We start from the raw sequence: 24,325 nt of genomic DNA on the forward strand, positions 1-24,325 counted from the left end.
ACAGCAATTTCAATTCTTTATTTAGACACAGTAACATATCCTCCAGACTATGATCATGTATGGCGATTGTAGCTTTTCTGAAAGACCAAAAGCTTATCTCCACTTGTAGCCTATATGGTGCATTTAATTTAGTGACAGAAGAGCAGAGATAGAATTGCACCACCTAGTGGAGAAATCTTTATGGTGACACTCTAACCTGACTGCAGTATACGAAGGTTTTTGTTTCCCTTAATTACCACTGTGGCCGGTATTTAGTGTTTCACAGCTAATAAACCAAACAAAAGCAGCTTATCAGACAGCTGTTGAATGTTTGATCAGGTACATTTTAAAATTGTTGTGTGCTGTGTTTATGTGAAGTTCACATCCTGGTATGAGCATGATTGATTTAAATGTAACCCCAGTAAGATTCATTTTATCAGAAATGTTAAACTTTCATTTTTGCACATTGCAACTTCATGGATAGCTTTGGTTTGTAACTCTGATTTTGTAGCGATAAAGTAATTTTCACATTGGCTTTAACAGTCTATCATGCTGGTAAGTTCATACTCATTATTTACAAGTGTGTGTAGGGCTGAAATAATGCAGCCTCTGCTGCACCACCCAAAAGACACACAACCTGGACATGCTGTGTTATTTTAGAGGGTAGTGTCTGTTCATGGCTTTACTCTTTATTTGTCTGAGACAAGTGACCAAGCACACTTCAACATTGCAAACAACACCCAAAGTCACCTTCGCCGAGTGCAAACTAAGTAAAACCAAGTTATGTAGAGTGTTTATATTTAGTTAACTTGTAAGTAAAGTCAGAGTAAAGTGCAGATTTAGTCTCCTGAAGGTGGGTTGACTCTCCAGCAGAGGTCACTCTGTGCCTGACAACTAAAGTATGCTCACATATCAGAGGAAACAAACACACAAGCACAACCACAAGAATAAGGACGAGCAAAAGATGCAAAGCTCTTCTTACCGAGGTTAACAAGAGAAACGACAAGACTTTTAAATGGACAACATAATCACATAATTTTCTTTGATTTTTTAATTTCCAACCCTGACAATAGGGTATTTACATTTTCCACACACAAAGCTGAGACCATCAGCCATAGAGCACCCTTTTCCAGCATTAGACCCTAAACAAACATACTCCTTGTCACATCTCAACTTCAAGGGCAAAACTGAATCAAGCCAGATTCTCCCTTAACAGGTCTTCCACTCAAAGTGAAAACACAACAATTACTTTGGCAACACAGCCTGAAAGCACCAACAGCGACACTCTGGTGGAACAATCAATATGGATTATGGGACGGGTGGCTGTGGTAGGGTATGTGAATGTTTGTTTGGGTGAGTGTATACACGCAATACGAGAACCACATGTCACATTCACGTGTTATGTGCAGCCAGGCTGGCGGGGCTAGGGAACTATTCCAGGCTCGGGGGTTTATTTTGGGGGTCTGTTGTGTTATTGTCCCCCTTTCCACCTATCACTCATGCTCTGTTGTGGTTGTACTGGGTCAAGAAGGAGGCTCTTGCTAGGAATTCATTGGTCTATAAGCTAGGACCAATGAGGGACTGACCATGCTGGCTCAATTATGGAGATCAGAGATCATTTCGCTTGTTTCACATCGCTTTGATCTGTAATCTTCAGCCGTTTTATTTTCCAGTTTTGTGTTATGACTTAGGTTCGAATTATTTTCAATTTGTCCATTTGTTTTTCAAATTTGTATCGAATGTGCTCTGCATTTAAAGGCAGATTTTCTACTTTAAAATTGGAGAGGCAGTCACAGGTGCCACAATAAAATACACTTCTATTTGTCAGGAAATAAATAAGGTAGAATTCTTAGTGTGCAGCTTCTACAACGGCATGTTTCCTGTGGTGGTTGATACAGTGAAGGTGTGGCATGTATTTGTGGTTGTGCTGGGATGTGGTATGGGAGGGTGAGTCAATCACTGACCGAGCAGCAGAGCTGGGTGGTGCCCACTAATCCCTGCCGAGTTAAATGCTCAAGACTGATGACAGGAACAAGCATGAACAAAAGACGGAAAACACAAAAACATAACACATTGTTTAAAGGCTTTATATGCAATTTTTTGATCCAGCAGATGTCGCCCTGGAGCACCAGCATGAAACCAAAACAACTTGCAGTGCATTGTTGTGTTAGCATGCTAATGCTAGCAATCTTTATTAGGCTCGTATCTTCACACTGCATGTAAATTTACACGAAATGAGCGTGATCTAGAAACGCAGTTAAGCAGTGAGTACAGTATGTTATTCTTCTTTTCTCTAGTCCCTCAATTAAACAACTTTTATTCGCGAGGGGAGGAGTCAGCCAGCCGTCCCGGTGATGTAAACAAACTGAAAATATGACTCGGAAAACTCGGAAAACATCACAGACAGTGGGACTCGGGTGTTACACCCATTGTAGACAGTCATTACTCACAGAGTTATTTTCAGAGGATATACTTGAGTTCTATTATATTTAAGTGTGAAAAATATATATAGAGGCATATAAAGCCTTTAAGAAACACACTTAAACATTCATCCATTCTGTCCATTATAGATGAACACATGGAAAACATGTATGTGCTAACACATACAAAAAATAGACAAGTAGTGTGTTCATGCCACAGTCTCTCATCGTAGATCAGCAACAACAGGTGGGGCCTTCTAACCAAAAACAAACTCCCTCTGCTCACACACTGAACACATTGTATGAAGCACACCGATGGCATAAAAACCCTCAATGCACAGAGGGTCGGTAAAAATGCATAATCCACAATATAAGGCACAATCACTTACAAAAAAAAGATAACTGCTGCATGTGCATGATTCAGTTCAGATTCTAATCTCTGTTCAGTCAGAAACTTTTGTCTCAGGGTCATCTTGCTGAAAACAGGAAGTCTGCTAAATGAAACTTGCCACAAATAAAATAAGCTTCCTCTTAAAAGCTGTTGGGTAAAATGCCAAAAGACAAGAAAAAAAAAGAGAAAAGCTCAAAAAGCGCAAAGTCACACACTTCTCCCAATATGCATACAAAATGTTTATACCAGACTGCATTAGCACGATTAAATACCCGTTAAGACTCCAAGTGTGGAACATTTCCCCTATACTGGTTCCCTGTAAGTCTTCCTTTTACTATGTAATAAATCAACACACCAGGTATGGGTTAAAACAGTAAGGGTATGATCATAGACGTGGAAATGTGGATCCGGAGTATTGGTGGAAACTAAATAGGAAAAAGACAAAGAACCCTATTGACGAAGGAGGCAAAGACAGTGAGGAGGGAGAGTGATTAACACAGAGGTGAAACCAGAGTGGTTCTCGGGCAGACAACTTTAAAAGAAAAACGCTTTAGGACTAAAGCTCAAACCTGACACATAGATGTTATTCTCTTAGCTCAGTTAATAAAAACACCTCTCTATTCCAAAAAAAAAAACTTTTTTTATTTTTACTCTGCCTTAAAATTAAAATGTTAAGATTATGTTAACATTGCATCAGCGGTTACCTAAACTGAAAGAATTGTGTGCAGGCTACGTGGATATAAGATTAAAAAAAACCTTTGTTACACACTCTACTACACTGTATTTTGGTGCATTTTCTACCATTGAAGCAATAAATGGTTAATGTTCTATTGAACTGGTTTATGGTTTACACTTGTACACCTTTACACAAATTACCTGTTCTCCGATTGTTCATCCAGACACCATAACCTCATAATCAATTCATTTTTTAGATATCAAATTACATTATATTTGTACTTCTACAAACTAGGTTGTATGTCAAATTAAAGGGATAGTTCGGTATTTTTGAAGTGGGGTTGTATGAGGTCAATAGTAAGTATATTAGCCACATTATATGTTGGTCAGCTCAGCCCCTCTATTGAGAAAATGGGCACAAGAGTTAAGCTATACATTGCAGCAAACGGATACATTTGCCACAAATAATTTCACAAATTTTAAGAGAAACCAAGCTAGAAATCACCATTGGGATAAATGTATGCTACATTGAAAAAAGATCACAGCGCTTTACTTTTCTGTAGCAAGCCCCTTTGTTTTAGCACTACTTCGGCAAACCACACACATGTTCTTCCGCCTGTGAAAGTCTGTGAACAGATGGCAGCATAGACATAATCTACTTCCATTGTATCAGGACAATGGATATCCAAAAATAGAGGATTCAGTATATCATAAAGCACTTTCTATTAACAAATACATGCTAGTTCTCTCAATCACTTTTCAAAGATTAAGATCGATTAAGATCAAGCAACTCCTGAAATAAAATAAAAAATCAGTAACAGCCATCAACAGTGCAATGTGATGTCACTGGTGTGTTAAACACTAAATGTACACTGATCTGTTTTAAATGGACTTGCTGTAACCCTACAGAGCGTGTAACTGCGCTCTGCTGTGTGAACCCTCCCTCTCATGGAGATGAGTGCTGCAAACATGCAGGGTGCAAAGTTTAGGAACATACCCCAAGCACGAGTGTCTTCTACCGTGCCCAAAACCAGTCTGCGGCCCTTTCCTTCCCAGTCGGAGATCTTTGTTCATTTTTCCTTGAACTCCTGACTCACATGAGACTGTCAGTGTTGTAAAGAAAATAGCTAGAACATCTGCACTTGGCCTCTTTTTGAGATTCTTGAACTTTTGAAAATCAGTCTGAGGTTTTTCTCCTGTGAAACGTCTTGAGTGTACCCATGAGGTTTTTTGTAATGTGTTAAATTAATACACAGAAAAATTCCAGGTAGGAAACAAAAACAAAGGCAGATGATGGCCACATCTGATTAATCCTCAGTGCCTCAGGATGCAGGGAAAACCAATGAGAACTTTCACAGACTTCTTACTGGGAAGCTCCTGGCAAGCCTCAACAGAGCAGACTGGCGTGTGATATTCAATTAGTCTCTCCAGAAGAAAGAAGCAGAATCGGAGCTTTTGTAACCGAGAACACAGCTGCATGAAGGGATTAACCAAAGTTGTCTCTTCAGTCTCTGGTTTGCTGTCATTCTACATACTTGTGCCAATTCCAGACATGACACTGACTACATTCCTCAAAGGGTACTTAAGCACGGACTGTCCAGAAAAATGCAGATGGTCTTCTTCTTGAGAGAAGTCTGAAAACTTTGTGTTAGCCGGCTTCTCTGTCGGTCCTTCACTCTGCTTGCAGGAAAGAGGAAGAGCTGAATTTTTGCTGAGAGGAATGACACTGCAGGGTATCGCGTCAGCAAGGTTGACCTCTTCCTCCGACAGTGTGAGAGCTTGTGCAGTCCCCTGAGGTCGCTGTGGAAGTTGAGGACAGCCCGCCAAGTCCTCGGAAACTGTCAAGAAATCTTTTGTGTACAGGACATCCAAAGTCAACACAAATGCAGGAGTTCATCTGAAACAGTTTTGTTGTCCAAGGCTGATCCTTTTTTCAAGCAACATTTCCAAATATTGAAGACACAGTCAAAGCAGTGAGTGATGCCTCTTTCTGAGCTTTGCAAGACTGAAATTGCTCCAACATTTAGACAGCTTAACATTTTGCTGTGTTCCAACTTGCCAAAGAGGGATCTGACTCCACTGTGTGGCTGGCGGGTGTTTTTGTGTCTGGCAGAGCTAGCTTTGCTCAGCCTTCTTTGACACGTGAGATGAACGGGCCACCTGACCCGACACCCTCCTTCTGCTGCCCTGCAGCTACATCATTACAGGGGTTTATTGTTAGTGTTGGTGCTGGGCAGGCTGGCAAGGGGCGTATGAGGGAACTAAAGGGCATGTGAGAATTCACAGCAAAACCTGTTACACTGAAGTACCAAACACAGTCTTGCACTGCAAAAAATGTTAAACTGATGTTTGTTATAGTTTTGATTACAGATCAATCAACAGATATTTTTTATGATGGATTTGATTTAAGATTGTATCTACTGAAACAAATGATTATTGCACCTTCTCAGAGCCCAGGATGACGCCTTAGCTATCTCGGTTTGGTTAACCTACAGTCTATAATCCAAAGATAATGGATTATGTATGTTTCAGTGACAAAGTAGCCATGTGTTATTGTTCTTTCTTTCTGCTTCAAGAATTTAAAAAAAAACTATCATTATCATGAAAATACGGTCGTTGCCATATTTTTTGTCTCAGTCAGTTTGTCCGTCAGATAAATAATTACAGTTCCAGTTTAAATACAAAAATGATAATAAGGAGGACAAACTGACAAGTATTCACAACTAGGTATTGGCACATGAATGTATGTTAATTTGGGATGACCTGGGGGATCCAGAAGGTGAGGTTTTGTTCTACCTTTGAAACTCTACATGAAAAAAGAAATCTGAGGTAAAATCCTAACTGCTTCCGTGAGAGTTCGCCAGAGTGAAAATTATATTTGTATAAGAGTGTGAAGAAAAATTTCACAACTTCTCAGTACTCATTAACTTTTCACACATTAAATGACAGCAACGTGGAGGCTAGAACACTGCATAGAGCTTTAGCGAGTCTATTGACTCAGAGGTGAAATTACACTCCTGCCATATACACATCCTCCATCTGAAACACAACAAAGTCCCAGCAATAGTGATTTAACCTTCAGCAGACAGCAGTGACATCTCACAAATACAGAGCTGTGACGATTATGTCCCTGAATTAAAAGTCTTAGGAATATCCGTTGATGTTATTTTAAGTAATGACAACTTAATGCTCTGCCCTTCAGACAGAACACTTATTTTTAGACTTATTTTGTTTTTACTTCAGACACTTTTATGGCTATCCAAGCAAACTCAGACCACAGGAAAAATAATATGCAACTTCTGCAATGTCTTTTTTTTTTTTTTACTAATTCAATGAGAGAAGATGTAAAAATGCAAACATGTAAAGTATTGTACAAGACTATACGTTCCCTACAATATATATCTGTTGGTATCTTTTTGACGGTTGCAGAGCCATGTTTCTATCTGCCAGCACTTGAAGTTTAATCACTTCAGCTTCAGATAAGAAGATCAATGTTTTGTGAAAACAGTCAGTCACCACAACCACTTCCCTTAGCACTATGTGAACACTGCAAACTAAACTGAGGTTAATGTTAGAACAAACATGATTTTCTTGTTAATGTGGTATCACTCTTTCCGCATGTCGTCAGTAAATGTATGTGAACAATAAATTGAGGTAATAACAGTTGCAGAAACTGGTTTATTATGAATGGTCGTTGCACAACTGCAACTTCCAAGGAGACTGATCATTTTGTTAATGTATTTCAACACAGCACTATTCCCTCAGTCTTCAGTTGTAATTTTACCATGGCTAGCACCAAAGAGTAGCTAGCATAATAACTGAAGGACCTGAAACCACTAACTTTTTTCCCTAGCAGCACCCACAACATAGATTTCAGAGAACTTCTCACAAGTGCTTACTGTTGCTAGGTTACGACGGTTGGCTTGCGGCTCTTCCGGTTCCCTTGGTAATAACTTTGAAGACAAAGTTGATATATTAATTCCTGCCCATCTTTATTTTGTTTGGTCGGTGAGTGAGAAGTGACCGTGACGAGCGCGGCGGTGTTCCGAAAGTTGAACTACTTGACCGCTGAAGACACTAAACTGAATGGTTTTGTACAGAAAATGGGCACTGCTTCAGTCCTCTGATATCTTTGGATTCATCCAGTGGATTTTAGCCTGGCTCAGTTTTCTAACTGACAAGGGAACAATGTTTGAGATGTTGTGGCACATTTTCATAAACAGGCACTTTTTCACTCAGAAAACACAATCTACTGCCCGTACACAATGCAATATGAAAAACTGAGCATTGAAACCCTCTCTGATACTAACAATTTATAAAAGAGGATAAGCTCAAGTCTCACACACTGCAAGAACTTGCAAAGTCCTTTTATACTTCAAGTGGAAGAGTCCACCACTAACACTACATTCAGGTGCCATCAATGTGGCCCTCCCAAAGAAACTAGACTCTTCTTTAAAACTCTGTTTGGTTGATCATCTTGACTGCATAGACAGAGTATATCTACTTCAGCTGATAGCACATAAAGAAATTGGCATCCCTTACATCACACACAGTACCAACACATCAATACAATTATCACAGGTCAGTGCAGTTTGTCTCCATCAACACAATAACTGCAAACCAATACTTATTAAAACAACAGACAGGGGCACAACAGTGCCAAACACTGTCGGGTGAAAACAGGTTCATGTCATCGTGAATTGAAAGTAAATCATTTGTTTTTGGTGTGTCCTCACAGTGTTTTAACATTTTATGTAAATGTTAAACTGGTTAAGCTTGTTCTATAGTTTACCTGTACAGGAAGTGAATTACTGCAATGTTACGGCCACTTTGGAGAAACAAGCAGTAACCTTTATATTGAGAGTATCAAGCTCAAAGGATCCCATCACCTATAGGACTTCCATGAACCAGAGTTCTCAAGTAATAAAGTATTTGCATAATTCACTCCATGACACAGATGGTGAACTTGGTTAACTTGACATTCACTCCTCTGAAAAGGGGCTGTGAGTTAGATTGTCAAGGGCCGCTTTCTCATCTGAGTTTAATAAGGAAGTTGTCGGTTGGATGGGCTCCAGCTTTAAAGGGATTAATGAAGTCGTGAGAGGAAGCAAAGGTTTGGATGATGTCTGTGGTAGGTCATGTTCATGTGACATCAAATTATAATATTAATTCTGACTTTTAGCTCTACTCTTATGTGTTCGTGAAACTAAAAAATAAGGCATTTAAAGGCCAACACCTCTGTTTAAAAAACTGAAGATCTCTGCAGATAACATGTCCTCATGACTTAAGATAATATTATTGAGGTGATTGTAAGAGGTTATACAAATGGTGGTAAAGCATTATAAATAATTTTCTTAAAATAATTAAAATTAACAGTTGTTTGCTAAATAAGTCAACACCCATCACCATCATGACCCTTTACATTTTCCTGTTTGTTTACAGACAAGAATATGAAAGCAAGGGGTTAAAACATTACTTCCCTCCCTTGAAGCTTCGCATTTAGTTTCCTCAAATGACCTACAGGTCAAAGATTTGTGTATGGAAAATCTATTTTCTAGGTCACTACAAGCCAGCACTGCTTCTGCTTGTACTGCCAAGAGATAGTTTCAGTTTTTAAGGCAAAAGAAAAAATATTATATAAATAGTAACTGTAAAATTGTGTCTGCATCATTACACAAAAAAACAATTATGCTAATTTATTCAATGTCACATTCTTCTAAATGTAATCAGCTCAATCTGTCCCAACCTAAAAAAAGCTACATGATGCCTGTTTTTAGTCATGAGGGATAAGAGAATAAATGAAGATACAGCATTAGGCATCGGCCTTGTTATTGCAGTAAGCAAGCCCTCCTATAAACTCCTATAAACGAAAACCTCAGGTCAGACACACAGTTTATCAGTTGCCAAGATCCTTACCACATCTATCTGACCTGTGCCAGGCCTGCTGAACACAGCACCGAACACCTAAGGCACAAACAAGGCACCCTCTTTCATTGCAAGAACAACTAAGTCCATTGATATGATACTGATCCCCACGTCAAGAAATCATGGCTTCCCAGTTACCTTGCCATCAGACAATAGACCTTTTTTTCCCATCGGCAAACCCATGACATTCATTTGATGACGTAGAAAACAGCTTTTCTAAAACTGAGACATGCTTTATTACCTATCAGCCCCCAAAACAAATGCATGTGCTTGAGTTTATTAAAGTACAACAGGGTCAAATATCTCAGATTAAGACCTTGGAAATTCAACTGATATCCATGAACAACTTCTCGAGACACAACAACATAAATCTTGACCAGTAAAGGACTTTTGATGAACCCATTACCTGGGTGTGTGTGCCAAGGTGAAGCGCCTTTGCAGTGCAATGCTACGGTTCATGAGGAGCTTGCGGAATAGCACAGGAGAGTGGCGAGGTGAGTTTCGAGGAGAGTCGCAAGGGGACATCCTCGGGGATCCACAAGGCGAGCCAGATGCTGACCGTGGTTTTAGCTGGATGGGCTGAGGGCTGCTGAGTGGGAAGCAATCAGCTTCCCCGGAGATTTCCCAGAGGGCCTCACTCATGCTGCTGTAAAAGAGTTTATCAAAGGCTGAACTCCAACGCTGATCTCTAATGTAGCACTCAAATTCCCGACAGGTAGTCATCCATCTCAAAGAAGCCGCATTCTTCAAGGGAATTAAAAAAAAAAAAAAACTTTCAGTCTTGTAGTCTTGTCTTGTCGTGCAAATAATCAGTAACACTTCCGCTAGTGTCCAAGGTCTCAAGATCCTCTTTTACTTTACAGCTTGCAAAACGTCATTGCCTTTCCTCACAGAGCTTTCTGCAACACTGATGGACACTGACACAAGTGCAGGAGTGAGCCCTCCCTTCAGCAGAAAGCTGTGTTTACATAGCACTGAGCCCTGCCTAAATATGGCCAGGCCTGAATTATAGCGTTGTTAGCTCATAACACAGATGAAGATGCATGGTCCAGCACCCCCTTCATGCAGGAGTTAAATGACATACATCTCTCTCCTTCCTCAGTCCATCAGTGCAGAAAAGAAAAACTCACGATTACATCTCTGCCAATGCAGACACGCACAGAGGCTGCAGCCTTGAAAGACTTTCTTCATGCTGGTCAGTGGGGCCCCTCTCTTTCTAAAAACAGAGCCTGCTTGAGATAACAGATAACCCAGGACTTGTCACTTCAACTTTGAGTTATTCCTCAAGTGAATAGGGCTTTCCCAGCAGGGCTAAGGGGTGATGGAAAAAAGTGAGATCAACCAGTGTTTCATCTTTGACCCACAGACAGCAGTGACCTAAACTTCATCAACCCAAAACAAACCCAGGGAATGAGCCAAAATACACAAACTGAAGTCCTAAATCTGCTTTCACATAAACATTACCCCTCTGATAAGCAACATACTGTAAACTCATGTATCTCTTACCTTACATGACTACAGTAACAGTTCAGGTCTTTTACTCAATACTTAGTCAGTACACTTCACATGTAACAAATTCCTCATGTATTCATACATCAAATAGGCTTACACTTTAACTAGGTCTTCAGCGATCATAAAGGTTGCAATGTTTGACTTTGTGTCAGCTGGATATGGGTGAAAGGAGTATCTGTCTTGATGTTTATCACTGCTAATCTTAAAATGACAGCAGACAAAAGCAAATATGACCCTTAACTTGGAAGATTATGACAGTAATTTGGGTCTGAGAAAACATTGTTTTGTAAGAGCTGGTTTAATAAAACACATTTGTGTCTGCGTTTGTGAATCATGTGCTGATATTACAATCTTCTATTAGAACTTTTTCATTATTTATAGAGACGCACCGATTGCAATTTCTCTGGCCGATTCCGATTTGTTCTGTTCTGACCTGCCAATACCGATTTTGGCTGATACCGATTTTCTGTCTTTAAAGCTCTATTATTGACAGCAACAGCAAAGAAAAAATGGAAAATGTCTTTGATTTAATATATTTATAATAAAACCTGACTGTTACGTAACTTTTTGTTACAAAAAAATATGAAAACTGCTGCAATGGCAATCTCTAATGCCCACTCAAATGAATCTGCACTTGAAGATTTTGAAAATCAAACCCTTTGTTACAGGTACAGGTCTGTATTGTACTTTAGTTTAAAGCCATTATTTATATGTTGGAAGTGTCTATGTAAAGAAAAACAAAACAAAAGGTATTCAATGATCTTTTACAATAAAACATTAACTGAATTCTCTGCATTACATTTTCACATTCTGGAGATTCACACAGCCAGTAACACTCTTTATCCCTTTAGGTTTTAAATCTCATAAAAAGATCAAATTTTAAAAACAGAGAAGTTCACTGCTTTACTCTGTTCAGCTGAATTCTCCCTGACTCACTTACAGACTCTCACCTGTCTGCATCTGTCTCTCTCTGCCTTTGTGATCGAGTTTAAATCATGTTTATCCGTTAAATATCGATATTAATCAATAGCCTAATATTTCCTGCAAAGTTATAGGCTACTTCTAAACGTGCTCATACACTGGTGTCCCTCCGTAACCAAATAATATTACGGAGATATTAATTAAATATTTTAATGTTCTGCGCTCCCCAAGCCAGCGACACAGAGAGAGAGAGAGAGAGAGGGAGAGAGAGAGAGAGAGAGAGAGAGAGAGAGAGAGAGGGAGAGAGAGAGAAAGAGAAAGAGAAAGAGAGAGAGAGAGAGAGAGAGAGAGAGAGAGAAAGAGACATCGCGGGAGCGCGCACACAGGCCTAATACTACATGTACCTACATATGGGCAGCTCAGATGGGCAGCTCAGACGCGCGGATCAGCGAGGTGGGGAGGGGGTGTGTGTTTATCCTCCTGTGTCGAACCTTTTTCTCCTCCACTGATCGGTATCTCACGTCTACACTGTCGACATGTTAGCTTTGTGTGTGTGTGTGTGTGTGTGTGTGTGTGTGTGTGTGTGTGTGTGTGTCCGTCCCTTAGTGTTTGTGTCGCTCCACAGTGCATGAAACGGCTCGTGTGTGTTTGTGTGATCGGCCTAAAATCGGCTATACTTGTGAGGACCGGCCGGTCACAGATCAGGACCCATCAGACTGAAAACCGGCCGATTCAAGTCACATGCCGATCGAACGGTGCACCCTTAATTATTTACTTTTTTTTACTACTTAATACCAGGTCCTCTTACTTTTTTTTTTTTACTGCCTTTTGGCCTACTTTGACATGTGATCTGTGTACAGTGCAGACATCATATGGCCATGACCATTTAATGGCAATCAAACAGTGACAACAATGCCTTTACATCTTCACGGCAAAACATAAAACTAGTCCAACATTTGCATGAAGTCTTGCCAAAGTGACCAGCAGATGGGGCTAATGCACGTTCACAAACACACACTTATGCAGACAAATGCCTATCAGAAAAATACCACAGAATGTACATCACTTGGAGAAAATTTGAATAAATAAATTATATTTTCCAGCATGGGAGACCACAGCTCGTTTTCAACCTCTTACCCTGGAAAGAGTCCACATCATAACTCAGTCTACCATCTCATCTCTGACTGAATTAGTTGGCTGAGTGGGAGAATATAATTGAAAACATAAAAACTGTAGACAGCGTGGGCACAGTCAATCAAACGGTTATCATACTGAGTCAATGGGGTGGAGAGACGAGAAGCTGAATCCCATTTCTTCTCTTAAAGTGACTAATGCCAGGATATGTGGAACTATTTATTCGGCTGAGTCACATACAACGTCTTCCTCCCACAACCAACACACACACACAGGTGCACGCACACACAAACAAAAAACACAGAAAAACCTGCATTAAATACCTGAAAAGCCTCAAAGCCTTTACTTCTTACTTCTTCATCCATACAGCTCAAATATCTGTAGGTGAAACTGCATCGCAGTGCCTCTCACACTCTCAACCAAGGACTCTAAGTAAAAGAGATGGAAACAACGTGACTGCAAAAATACAACTTCATTTAATTGATGCTCTTCTCTCTTCCTAAGCCAGCATTGAAAGCTTCTCTCTTCTTCTAAGCACTTAATCTCAGCAGTTAGGCTCCTTTAATCACTGATTCTTCTACTGGTACTTTGTGCAGGATCAAATAATGGTACTTGGATGTAAATGTATTTATGGACAAGATCAAAGCTGCAATGTTAATCTTATTCACAATTACCACATATTGTTCTAGTAACGTTTAAGTGATTTTTATAACAACTTAGGAAGTAAACCCTTATAAAGGCAGTGAAATGAGTGGGTGCAGCGGGGTATGGTTTTAGGGGGTTAATGTGAGACAATTCTTAACGATATGGGGTAAGTCTTCACTTTTAAAAACTACACAAGCGTGCTTTATGACTCAAAGGAAAATAAGTGTTAGGTGATGTTGTTTGTATGATAATTTCCCTTTTGGTTTCTATCTTTGTCAGTAAGAACATACAGAGCATATTCATATATTCCATTTAAAGTTTCTTTTTCGACTTTGTGTTTGTATTGAGAGATGAATCTGTTGTTCAACTGAAATACCAAATGATATGAAAAGGGAAAAAAAGGGAAAAGATATAAGGTTACATATAAAAGCAACACACAGAGCCATGATAAGCTTGTCCAGATGGATACATCCGAGTCCCAGCCAGCTACAGGGGGAGCCAGGAATATGAAGAGGCTCATTCTGGACTAGTTTCTGTGGTAAAGGCCGAAAGCTGGATCAAAGCCAGAATCCTATGTTTTGATAGAGATTCTTACCAGGCTATCAATGCTTTCCTGATTTTTTGTCTGTCAGAGCTTGTTGTGGAGTATTAACAGAGTCTTGTTTGGGTCTGTCACTGAATAACTGTTTGACTGGAAACATTTCAAGATATATACCGGTACTTTTGGTACTATCATACACCCTGCGCAAAGCATCCATAGCGTGCAGCGCGTATGTCTTTTACCAATTTCCTCTTGACAGAGTTGTCATTTTAACGCCCAGTGCGCACGTTGTTTATATAGCAAATCATCTTGCAGTACAGTTAGCGCCCAGGGGTCTGTTTGTCTAAAAATGCGGTGAAGTCAGGAGAAAAGCTTGTGAGGGTCTGAGAGGAGCCCAGAATATCGAGCTTTTTAAACGCAGTCTTAAAACTCATTTATTCAGTCTGGCTTTTATATAGTGTTTTATATCAATTCAAATCTTAACATTACTGTATTGTCTTTTTATCCTACTACAATTTTAAATATTTTCCTCTTATGTATTTATTTTAATATCTTGTTGCTTTTATGTGTCGTATTTTATTTTTATACATATATTTTATTTTTAATTCTTATTGGTGTGCATTAGTCTCTCAATGATTTTATCAATGATTTTATAAACTACTTTTCGTCAATAACTTTTCGGCACTCTTGTTAAGCACTTTGAACTGCAATTTAATTTGTCTGAAAGGTGCTATATAAATAAAGTTTGATTGATTGATTGATTGATTGATTGATTGATTGATTGATAATTAGAGGACCCATTAGAAACACATACAAGTTCACAATGACATGTCCACTGAGCTTGTTCCACACACACACAGGATGCACAAAAGCGCACCTACTCCACAGATTTATTTCACTGCATTTGCTGATACATTCAAACTGAGTTTTAAAAGGGGCAGAGGGCTGAGAGACAGAAAGCTTTTGTTACTGTTTCTGTTTGTTTCCAGACCATCCTCTGTGCATGCTCGCTTCAGTGCGTGTGTTGTCTAATACACCCAGAAACACATGCACAAGCACCCACACTCACAAGCTCTCATGCAACAGAGAGTGGGATTTATAATAAATAATCACCGATAATGAAGCCGACTGATATTAATAAGGACTGTCTCAGTCTCCTTTAAGCACGCATGAGTGAATACAGCTGAGGATTCCAGCAAAGACAACAAGTACATAAATGTATATTTGTTGTTGAGCACCCAGAGCATTAGTTAACATAGATCCTGCCAGCATGTCTGGAGACTGTAATAATTAAGGAGGACAGGCTTTTTTGCCTCGTGGAATTATTCACTGTGTCATTTTGATTGTTTCTGATGTTGTGGGAATAATTACGCGAAATATAAATGAAATCTGCCATCAACACATTTCTTACAGGGTCCTGTGTGTATTCTGTGTGTTCAGGATCACAATGTGTAAAATGTTGACGAGCAATTACGATGCAGTATAGATAATAAAACAGCAGTAGCAAATGGTAAATTGTTGCATGTCTAATGGTAAACAACCCTATACAGACATTAATGTATTCCCTTGCAGCAGATTTATCTCACATGCACTTAAACATGTTTAATGAGGTACTTGTCAATAGTAATTAGCCACAAGAGATGCTGGTCAGTGTGGCCCCTTTAAGAAAAGACCGGCCAGAGTGCAGCCACGAAAGCTAGGTTATACAGCCATACAGAGAGGGTTGTTTGCTCCACTAAAGCTAATTTTAAGAAAAACTGAGCTAAAAATTGGTCGGGGTAAATAAAAAATCAACAGCAATTTACTTTTCCGCTAGCAAGTCACTTGGATTTAGCTCTACTTCGGTGCATCACTTACAGTACATGCTCTTGCCCCTCAAGCATGCTGATCAGTCATTTGCGTCTATGGTGTGACAACTCAACATGAATTTTGCTGAGTAGACTTATAGTTATGTCATGAATTTTGATATTATTGAAAGCTACAAGTGGGACTAGGTAAACACAGTACTTCACACCTTTCTGGATCAGAGGATACCAGCAGCATACACATGTCATGTCTGTAGTCTGCGGCACTCACCGCCCAGAGGTCCCTGACATATTCAACTTCTCTTTTTTTTTTTTACGAACCATCTTTAAAATTTCACAAATTCAATTGAAAAACCAGACGAGTCATATTTTGTTTTTTGGATATTGATACAACCTATGATCTGCACAATACGTTCACTTAATCAATATATTTAATTTTTTCAATATAGCCTACATTTACCCTTACGTTGTTTTTATAGCTCAGTTTTTCTTTAAATTAGCTTAAGTAAGTTGAGCAAACGACCCTGTCTGTATAGCCATATAGCCTAGCTTCTTTGTCTGCACTTGACAAATACCTCATACAACCCAACTTAAAAAATGCTGAACTATCCCTCTAACATACAACAGGAAAAGTGTGATTTTGCTTTTGAGGTGACCATGAATATCACATATGTCCTAGTAAGCGCATCATGTTCTGAGAAACTTCTATCAGCCACATGCAGCTCATGAAACATTTTTCTCTCACAAACTAAACTATGCTTTATTTGTTGTCTATTACATCAAGGACTAACTGAGTCTTTCTCTCTTACATTAGAGTTTACAGAGACCTATACTTTATTATTAGTGAAGTGACTGATAATAAACACCTGGCCAGATATAGCAAGAAAAAGAAACAACCATGACACCTTTTATCACACAGCATCAGATCTGTCTGTCAGGGTCTGTTGTATCTCCTAGGCAACGGGGAGCTCCTCAATGGCAAACTGTATGTTGTTATTCAAACAGGACATCTGAGACTCTACCTCCGCTTGGTGACCTTGTGTGGAGCGGGGCCTGCAGCAACAGAGTTTATGTAAGTAAAAAATGTTTCCAAAAGTCCAGGGAAAAAAATCCTTTAAAAGTTAATAATGTTAAAGTCATTATGGCTATATTTAATACTGAAAAGTAGATTAAATACATAAAAATACCCAGGAAGGTTCCTTGAGGAACACCTCATGAAAGGTTTGAGGTAGAAAAAAAACGTAATATTTTTTTATTTAAGAGAAAATATTTGAATTGACTCTCTATGACTTTTTTTTGTCTGGAAAAAAAGATCAGGAAAGAAAAACAAGGAAAGAAGCCCATATGGCACAGTTTGTTCTATAAACATTGACTAATTGACTCTCTGGTGTTGTTAGCTGGGCCATCACTGAATGTTTGCTTATTAAACCATGGGGCAAAAGTCAACAGTGACAGAGGCTTTGAGGCTTTGCACAATGCATGGAGAATGTGAGAGAAAGCGAGATAAACTAAAACAAATATTTGTTTAAGTTCTTGTTTAAAACAGGGAAGATACTTTAAAGCTATTTTTACTCCTACATACCACATTATAGTGCAATTTAGCATAACAAAAAGTTTCTTTGAGTAATGTTGTAATTCTTTAACAGTCAAGACAGTTGTGTTATCAAAAGATTTCAACTCTGGCGCAGAAATAAGACATATCTACTAATAAAGTTTGAACAAAACACAGCTGAACTTGCAGCATCATTTTATCCCATCCCGTACTACGAAATGCAATGGTTTACTTGTGTTCCTGTGAGTAAGAGTGTGATCTCTGTCTGTATGACTTGTTAAAGAGGTGTTAAAAAAGTTATAAGACCAAAGTCAAAGTCTGAATCTTAATGCTATAACAAATGACACCCATGTTAACACACCATGTCCTAATAGTCTGACACCCTCTCAGTAGATTTGCTCTACAAAGACAGTGTGAAGGGTGTAAGAAATGTTGTGTTCTGCTCCCTCAGTCACTCAGTTGGTGCCCTTTCCTAATCTATCCCGTACCTTATCTCATTTTAAACCACAAATTCTAGTAACTTGGGGCGCCGGATAGCCTAGCGGCTATGTTGCGCCCCATGTATGGAGGCTATAGTCCTTGTTGCACCGGCAGTGGGTTCGAATCCGACCTCCGCCCTATGCTGCATGTCACCCGCCTCTCTCTTCTCCCAATGATTCCTGTCTCTCTTCAACTGTCCTATCCAATGAAGGCTAAAATGCTCCAAAAAAAATCAAGATAACAGTCAAGCTATCCATCTATGAAACATGGATTATAGCTTCACCTCGCACTACCATCTCCAAAACCTTCAGACAGTTTCACACTTCCAAGCAACACATGGCTTTACAAAAACACATCACCTGGTTAGAATAAAAAAGACGGGGTTTAAAAAGAACCCACCACTGTACGGATTACGTAACTCCTTCAACCTAAACAGGCACGGGTTCAGTGGCACAGCAGGCAGACTTAATCATGTCTTTGCCGTCTCTAGGGTATATATTTTTTACAGTATAAACCATGTGTCATATTCATCTCCTTGAATAAACTCAGCATTCATCACTTACAATAGTATAACATAAATGTGTCAGGGTCAGAGGAAATAATCTGAGTGAGAGTGGAAGGAGTAATTTTCTCTGGTCTCAGCGAAGTTGTGCATAAATATTTACCACAACCAGGTTGACAAGGTAAAGGTTGATAGCTATAGACAATGAAACCTCAACGAAATATATATAAAAAAAATGTTTTTAAAAAGAAGATGCACGTTCAGATGTAAACAACCAGCCGACACCATAAGAAAGGACACCATTTGGATCTCTTTTAGAATGAGGTCCAGAAACGGGCATAATGTTTATTTCCATAGTGCTTCCAATGAGAAATCCAAGACCGCTAGTTCGATACAAAGAACATATAGACCACTTTAGGGGATTGGCTTTATTTAGAAACGGCATATGTTTGTGACTGTCGGGAGGTGGAATGTTTTAACACCGGATAGCGAGGAAAGTAGCACCAGAATGTGTTACTACAGCTGAAGAGAGTTCATTTACACATGTCCAATCTGCTGCTGTTACATGACGCTGCTTCATTTACACTACACGTTGCTCATCAGCAGCACTGACAGGTGGTCAACCTCCAAGTTTTCTGATCAAGTCCTGTAGATGATATCAGGGTATATGTCTTTAAAACATTCTGATAATGTTTATATACTGTATATATCTCTACTCTCATCATTATTCAAAATAAACTATGAAGACATGGAACAGAAGGTAGGATCAGCTTTTGTGTCATGAGAGTCCTAAGTATCTAACAATGAGGAAAACAAAACAATGCCGAATACATAACCGAGGCTGAGTGGGCTGTGCTGGTATCTTGTTTATTTAATTCACTGTCTCAATCATATGTGATGTTTTCGTATATATTATTTTCAGTGTCAACAATCTCTCCAATTAACAGTATAATAAGCCCTCCATAATTAAAATAAAACTACAGTGAAAGCATCCATTCACAAGACACCATAGGAAGAAAAGGCTAATCCAAAACAAAGAGTACCTCATGAATGAGCAAACCTTTTGATGGGCCCAAGGGTGCTGGTTCATTGATAATGTATCAACAAGAAGGTCATGTTATGTTTCACTTTCTGGATGAAGACCCTCTGTGAGACTATGAGGCTGACTGTCACTAAAAGGTCGGAACATTAGGGGGTTTCAGCCTTTTGGGAAAATGTTTTTTATTACTCTCCTTGAAACATGACATTTGGAGCCTCGTGCTATTTTTCTCCTCTTGACATCTGCAACATTACCAGCTAAAGGTTTCTATATTCATCTTATTCATTTATTGGTACTAAAAAAAAGGTTATTAGCACTGTGTTTCATATTCCAGACATTACAGAGTGAATAGAGTTTAATTAGATGATATTTAGTAGCGTCAGTAGTGGATACAAATTATAGACAACAAACTGATGAAATAACTCGTTCTGACAGCACTGTCATCAAAAATTATGAACATCTCAGTAATCAGATGAAGACACACACAAGATGAAGTTAAATAAGTTGTATCTAAAGAACAATAACTGGAAACATCAAAGAGAAACTAGCCATTTTTACGGTACGATTTTACTGAGGCCTACCTTTATCCTAGAGGTCACACCCTATAAAATAATGGAACATGTGACACATGTGTTACTTAAATACCCGTGTCTAAAAGTAGGTTTTTTTTCATTGTGAATAAGTGCTTGATTAAAAATTATTACCTAAGAGCTTAGTTTATAATCATAGATATATTTATAAGATGACCATATTTACAGTAAATCAGATTTTATTTGATAATATAAAAGTGCTAAATTAAGAAAAATGCAATAGCATATCATTTTGGACTGGCATATCAAATGTGCATTAGAGTGCTATTGAGTTTTCTTGGATTTTGTTCTTATTGCCAAGAAGAAATCCCAGATAAGAAAAGGTTGGTTGTCAGAGTCTTCTTAAAAACGGCGTACTGTAAGTGGGTTTTAGGAGAAAATGTACTCTTGAGAACTGTTGTTAATGAGGTCCAATCTTCAGTGCAATTTATTAGAAAAGAAACCAGACTAAAAGAAGAAAATTAATGAGTTTCTGCTGTCTGATATAATTTAAAAAAAAATTAAATTACAGACATTGAGAATGGAGACATCTTAAAGCTAGTTTGTTAAAGTTTTAGCCAAACCACACAGAAAACTTGGTGCTCAACAATATTTACACGCTATTTAACATGACACCGTCCAAAGAATGAACTGGGGCAGATGGTCCCTTGACTTGTGATTATTTGCTGATATCTCCCCAATTTAAGGTGTGATTCACAAAGAATATTGTGTTAATGACATTCCTCTGAATTTGCTTGTGTTAACCATCTGATTGTTGAGAGGAGCTGTCAGCACCTCCACTCTCTGGAAAATAGTCACCGTCTACTGATGGTAAACTTTGCATTACAGACCAGATTCATAGTCAGTTAAAAAAAAAAATCTTAATTTATGCAGTTAAATAAAAACAATCTTCATTTAATACACTTTCATTCAATACAAGGACATTGATGAGTAATGATTTGTTTCCCCTGTGGTCTGGGCAGGACTTAATTGTGCTCTTCGTCTAGTACACATTGGCTTAGTTAATAAAATCTGATATTATGCTGTTAAGTGTCAAGCATCTTCCTGTGTGGACAGGAGAATCCGCCATCGTCTCTGTATGTCTGAGCAGAATCTAATGAGATTTAATCATTATCATCTCGACCAGAGAACATGGCCCATCCTCCTCTTTACATCACCCTATTGTGATTCAAGCTGTTAAGGTGGGCTTCTGTTAACATTTAAATCTTGCCTAATGCTGTTTAAATTCTGTTAGGAATAAATGAAAAAAACAGATTAATCCTTTATTGAAATGATAACTATGTCTTGGTGTGGGTGTTAATTTCATTGCAGTGTAGCAAAACTCATTGTACTATATGAAGTGAATTTCTGAATATGACACAGATTCTGACTTGTGTATAAAATGTCACACAGCTCACTGTTTCCCCTACCATTATATTAGGCCCCCCCTGCCCCCCCCTTGAAGGTCAAGTTAATAAAAAAAAAAAAATGTCAGATTCATTTTTGGGCTTTTTGGGCCTAGGGATAGGATAGTGGATAGAGTTGGAAATCAGGGAAAGAAGTCATTTAAGGATACCTTTCTGATAGAACAGCACAGCAGTCATTAAAAGTAACGCATGAACATTAAGATTCCTTCAAGTGTTTGTGTCGCCGTCCGTCTGCCCGCACCCCCTCCCCCCCCCCCCCCAAAAGCTGTAAACCTAGGGGAAACACTGCAGCTCTAGTGATGATATATGAAAACCACTCAAACATGGCTATGAATAGCATATTAAGACAAAAGTATTTAGTATTTTGACAATATAAAAAATCTATTCAATATCCAGATTATTATTCATATTTATTTTTAAATGTCATGTTTTTACCACACATTGAGACAAAGGTGGGGGTTATTTATTTTCTCTCCACCATTATTTATTTTGTTTCTAAAAATAAAAGTTGATGTCGTTGATTTGGTAGTATTGATATGATGAATAATACGCTGTACATCAGCATCAGGTTTACTACTGTCAGTTAAAAGGGAGTTGGCCAAGCCTTCCTGTTTAAACAGGAAGACGAATCTCTTTTTATTTTGCCCGTGTCTGACTAATTGGCACAGAGATGCCCCTTGACTCAACACACCAGAGGATCTGCATCAGTGTGATGAATCATTATGCCTACTGCCTCCTGTTTGCTTTTGGAATCTGTTATCCTTTCCTCTAATATTACCGGCTCAACTAAAGCAATTACTGATATTACAGGTTTATTGTTTCTGTGTGTGATGGTGAGGAGGGCGATACAGCGTGGGGGAAAGGTGATCATTTTAAATATTTGCATTTAAATACAGCTGATGCATACGTTGCTTTTTGTAAAACCTTTCATAAAGTCTTCTTTCTAAATGTACTTTAAACTGTAGACATAACTGTTACAGTTACGTTTAGAATAGGCCTGTCCCCGACTAAGGATTTACACAGTTGAACCTGATTCCACAGATTTTGCCTATCGTTGACTGATTATCGCTTTGTTGTTGTTGTTTTTTGTGCTCATCCATTTTCTCATTTGAGTTTAACAACATCATTAAACTATTTGTCTTCTGGACTTGGAACACCAATTTATTCTATGACATGATTTAATCCGTCCTTGTTCTCACTGGATGATACAACCATATTACAAATGTCCAAAACCTATGGCACACACGGTGACGGCCCAGTGAGTGCAGAATTAACTACAGCAGCAGCCACAATCAACGCATCTGTAAGACCACAGGCAAACAAACGTCTTTTAACCTGCCACTTGAAGGTTTACTGAACTCTCAGGATCATCCAATCCAAAATCCAATAGGTCTGACTGACTGAAAGTTAGGCTGAGACGGGATTTCCAGCATGGCGGCTGCTAATGAAAAACAGTTTAGCAGCTTTTGTCATTTGCAGCGCACACAGCACACAGAGACGGACGGTATGTAAAGTTTATGATTATTATTATTTAAAGACAAACATTAAAATCACATCATAAAAAGCAAACAATAGAAATGCTTTATAACAGCGAATCCGTACTACATTTAATGGACCAGAATTACTAGTCTGTTAAACAAATTATTAATGTTGGCCCTCGATGCTGCTCCATGTGCTCAAACTGCAACGCAGCTACTAGCTGCTTATTGGGCCTACTCTCCCTGCTCTGCTACCTGGATGTAAATAAGGAAAGGAATAGCATCTTGTAGGAACAGCGCTGTATGGGCATCATTTTGATCTAGAAAATTGAGATAAACATGTATTAGGCAGTGTCGGAATCAGCTGGAGTATTGACCAGATTACAAATGAATCACCCAGAACCATCCTTATTGTTCACACAGATCCACTTCAAACATCTAATCTGCACGCTGCATTAATTGAACTCTACCGCTAACTGCTCGTGGGTCACATCCCTGAATTGTGTCAGCATTTGGCGATGGGCCATTTTAATGGGCTGTGCACATAAATATGGAGCAGATGAAGGAGCATGACAGACAGACAGAGAGGTCTGCATCACACTGTACAGAATACCCCATATTTCTGTGCACACACAGCTGTCCTACTGTGAGATGAGCTTAGGCATAGTCAGACAACTGAGGACTCCATGTTATGTAATATGTTGTTGTAAAAAATGTTTTTTAGAAGCTTTAACTCAACTCTAAATTTGTGCTCTTTTGTTTAGTAAAACTTATTAAAATGAATGTTTGCCTTGTCAATAAGCATTGTCTGACAGTATTAATAGTATTAATGAATTAATAGTATTCATATTATAGAAAAATCAAACCTGCAAGTTGTCCTGTAAAGGATAATTTTCACTATGTACAGTGTAATTTTCATTTTGTGTTGAAGGACAAATGAAATAAGGCTTTCACTGTAGCGTCTTTGAAGAATACGGTCAGTTCAAGAGCAGGGATACAAATCTCTATTCTTTTCACCGCTATTGTTTGGTAATTCATCCAACGCTTATCATGAGCAACTGCATTCATTTTTCTCATCTGTTGTACCTTGACTGAATCAGTGGGCATTGTTTGCACATGGAGAAGAAGTGCTTTACTCATCTCCTGTAGTGCTCACCATGCTATTGCACTGTTCATGCCAGATGGAACAGAAATCCTATTTGCTGATTTCTACTCAGAAATATATGACACATTACCCGACATTCTCCACTACAACAGACAATCTAGATTTTTTTTTTCAAATATTGGGTTCACCTTGTATCCTTTATACTCTACTCCTATATACTCACTT

At 38.7% G+C, this 24,325-nt stretch overlaps 2 protein-coding genes across 3 annotated transcripts in view; one reads left to right on the top strand and one right to left on the bottom strand.

Moving 5' to 3' along the window:
• Positions 1-24,325, top strand: part of LOC132967026 (gamma-interferon-inducible lysosomal thiol reductase-like) — a 68,618-nt gene that overhangs the window by 41,905 nt on the left and 2,388 nt on the right. The window lies entirely within an intron of this gene.
• The window catches only part of pde4cb (phosphodiesterase 4C, cAMP-specific b), an 88,182-nt gene that overhangs the window by 37,747 nt on the left and 26,110 nt on the right, over positions 1-24,325 (bottom strand). Inside the window, exon 1 of one of the 2 annotated variants that reach the window (XM_061033922.1) lies at positions 9,797-10,144. The exons of the other annotated variant lie outside the window; for it this stretch is intronic. Within the exon in view, the coding sequence (XP_060889905.1) occupies positions 9,797-10,113 (317 nt within the window). The 5' untranslated portion in view covers positions 10,114-10,144. Of the gene's footprint in view, positions 1-9,796; positions 10,145-24,325 lie in introns of those variants that run through there. 2 annotated transcript variants of the gene reach the window in all.

This window comes from Labrus mixtus, chromosome 3 (assembly GCF_963584025.1).
Source record: "Labrus mixtus chromosome 3, fLabMix1.1, whole genome shotgun sequence".
Lineage (NCBI taxonomy): Eukaryota > Metazoa > Chordata > Actinopteri > Labriformes > Labridae > Labrus > Labrus mixtus.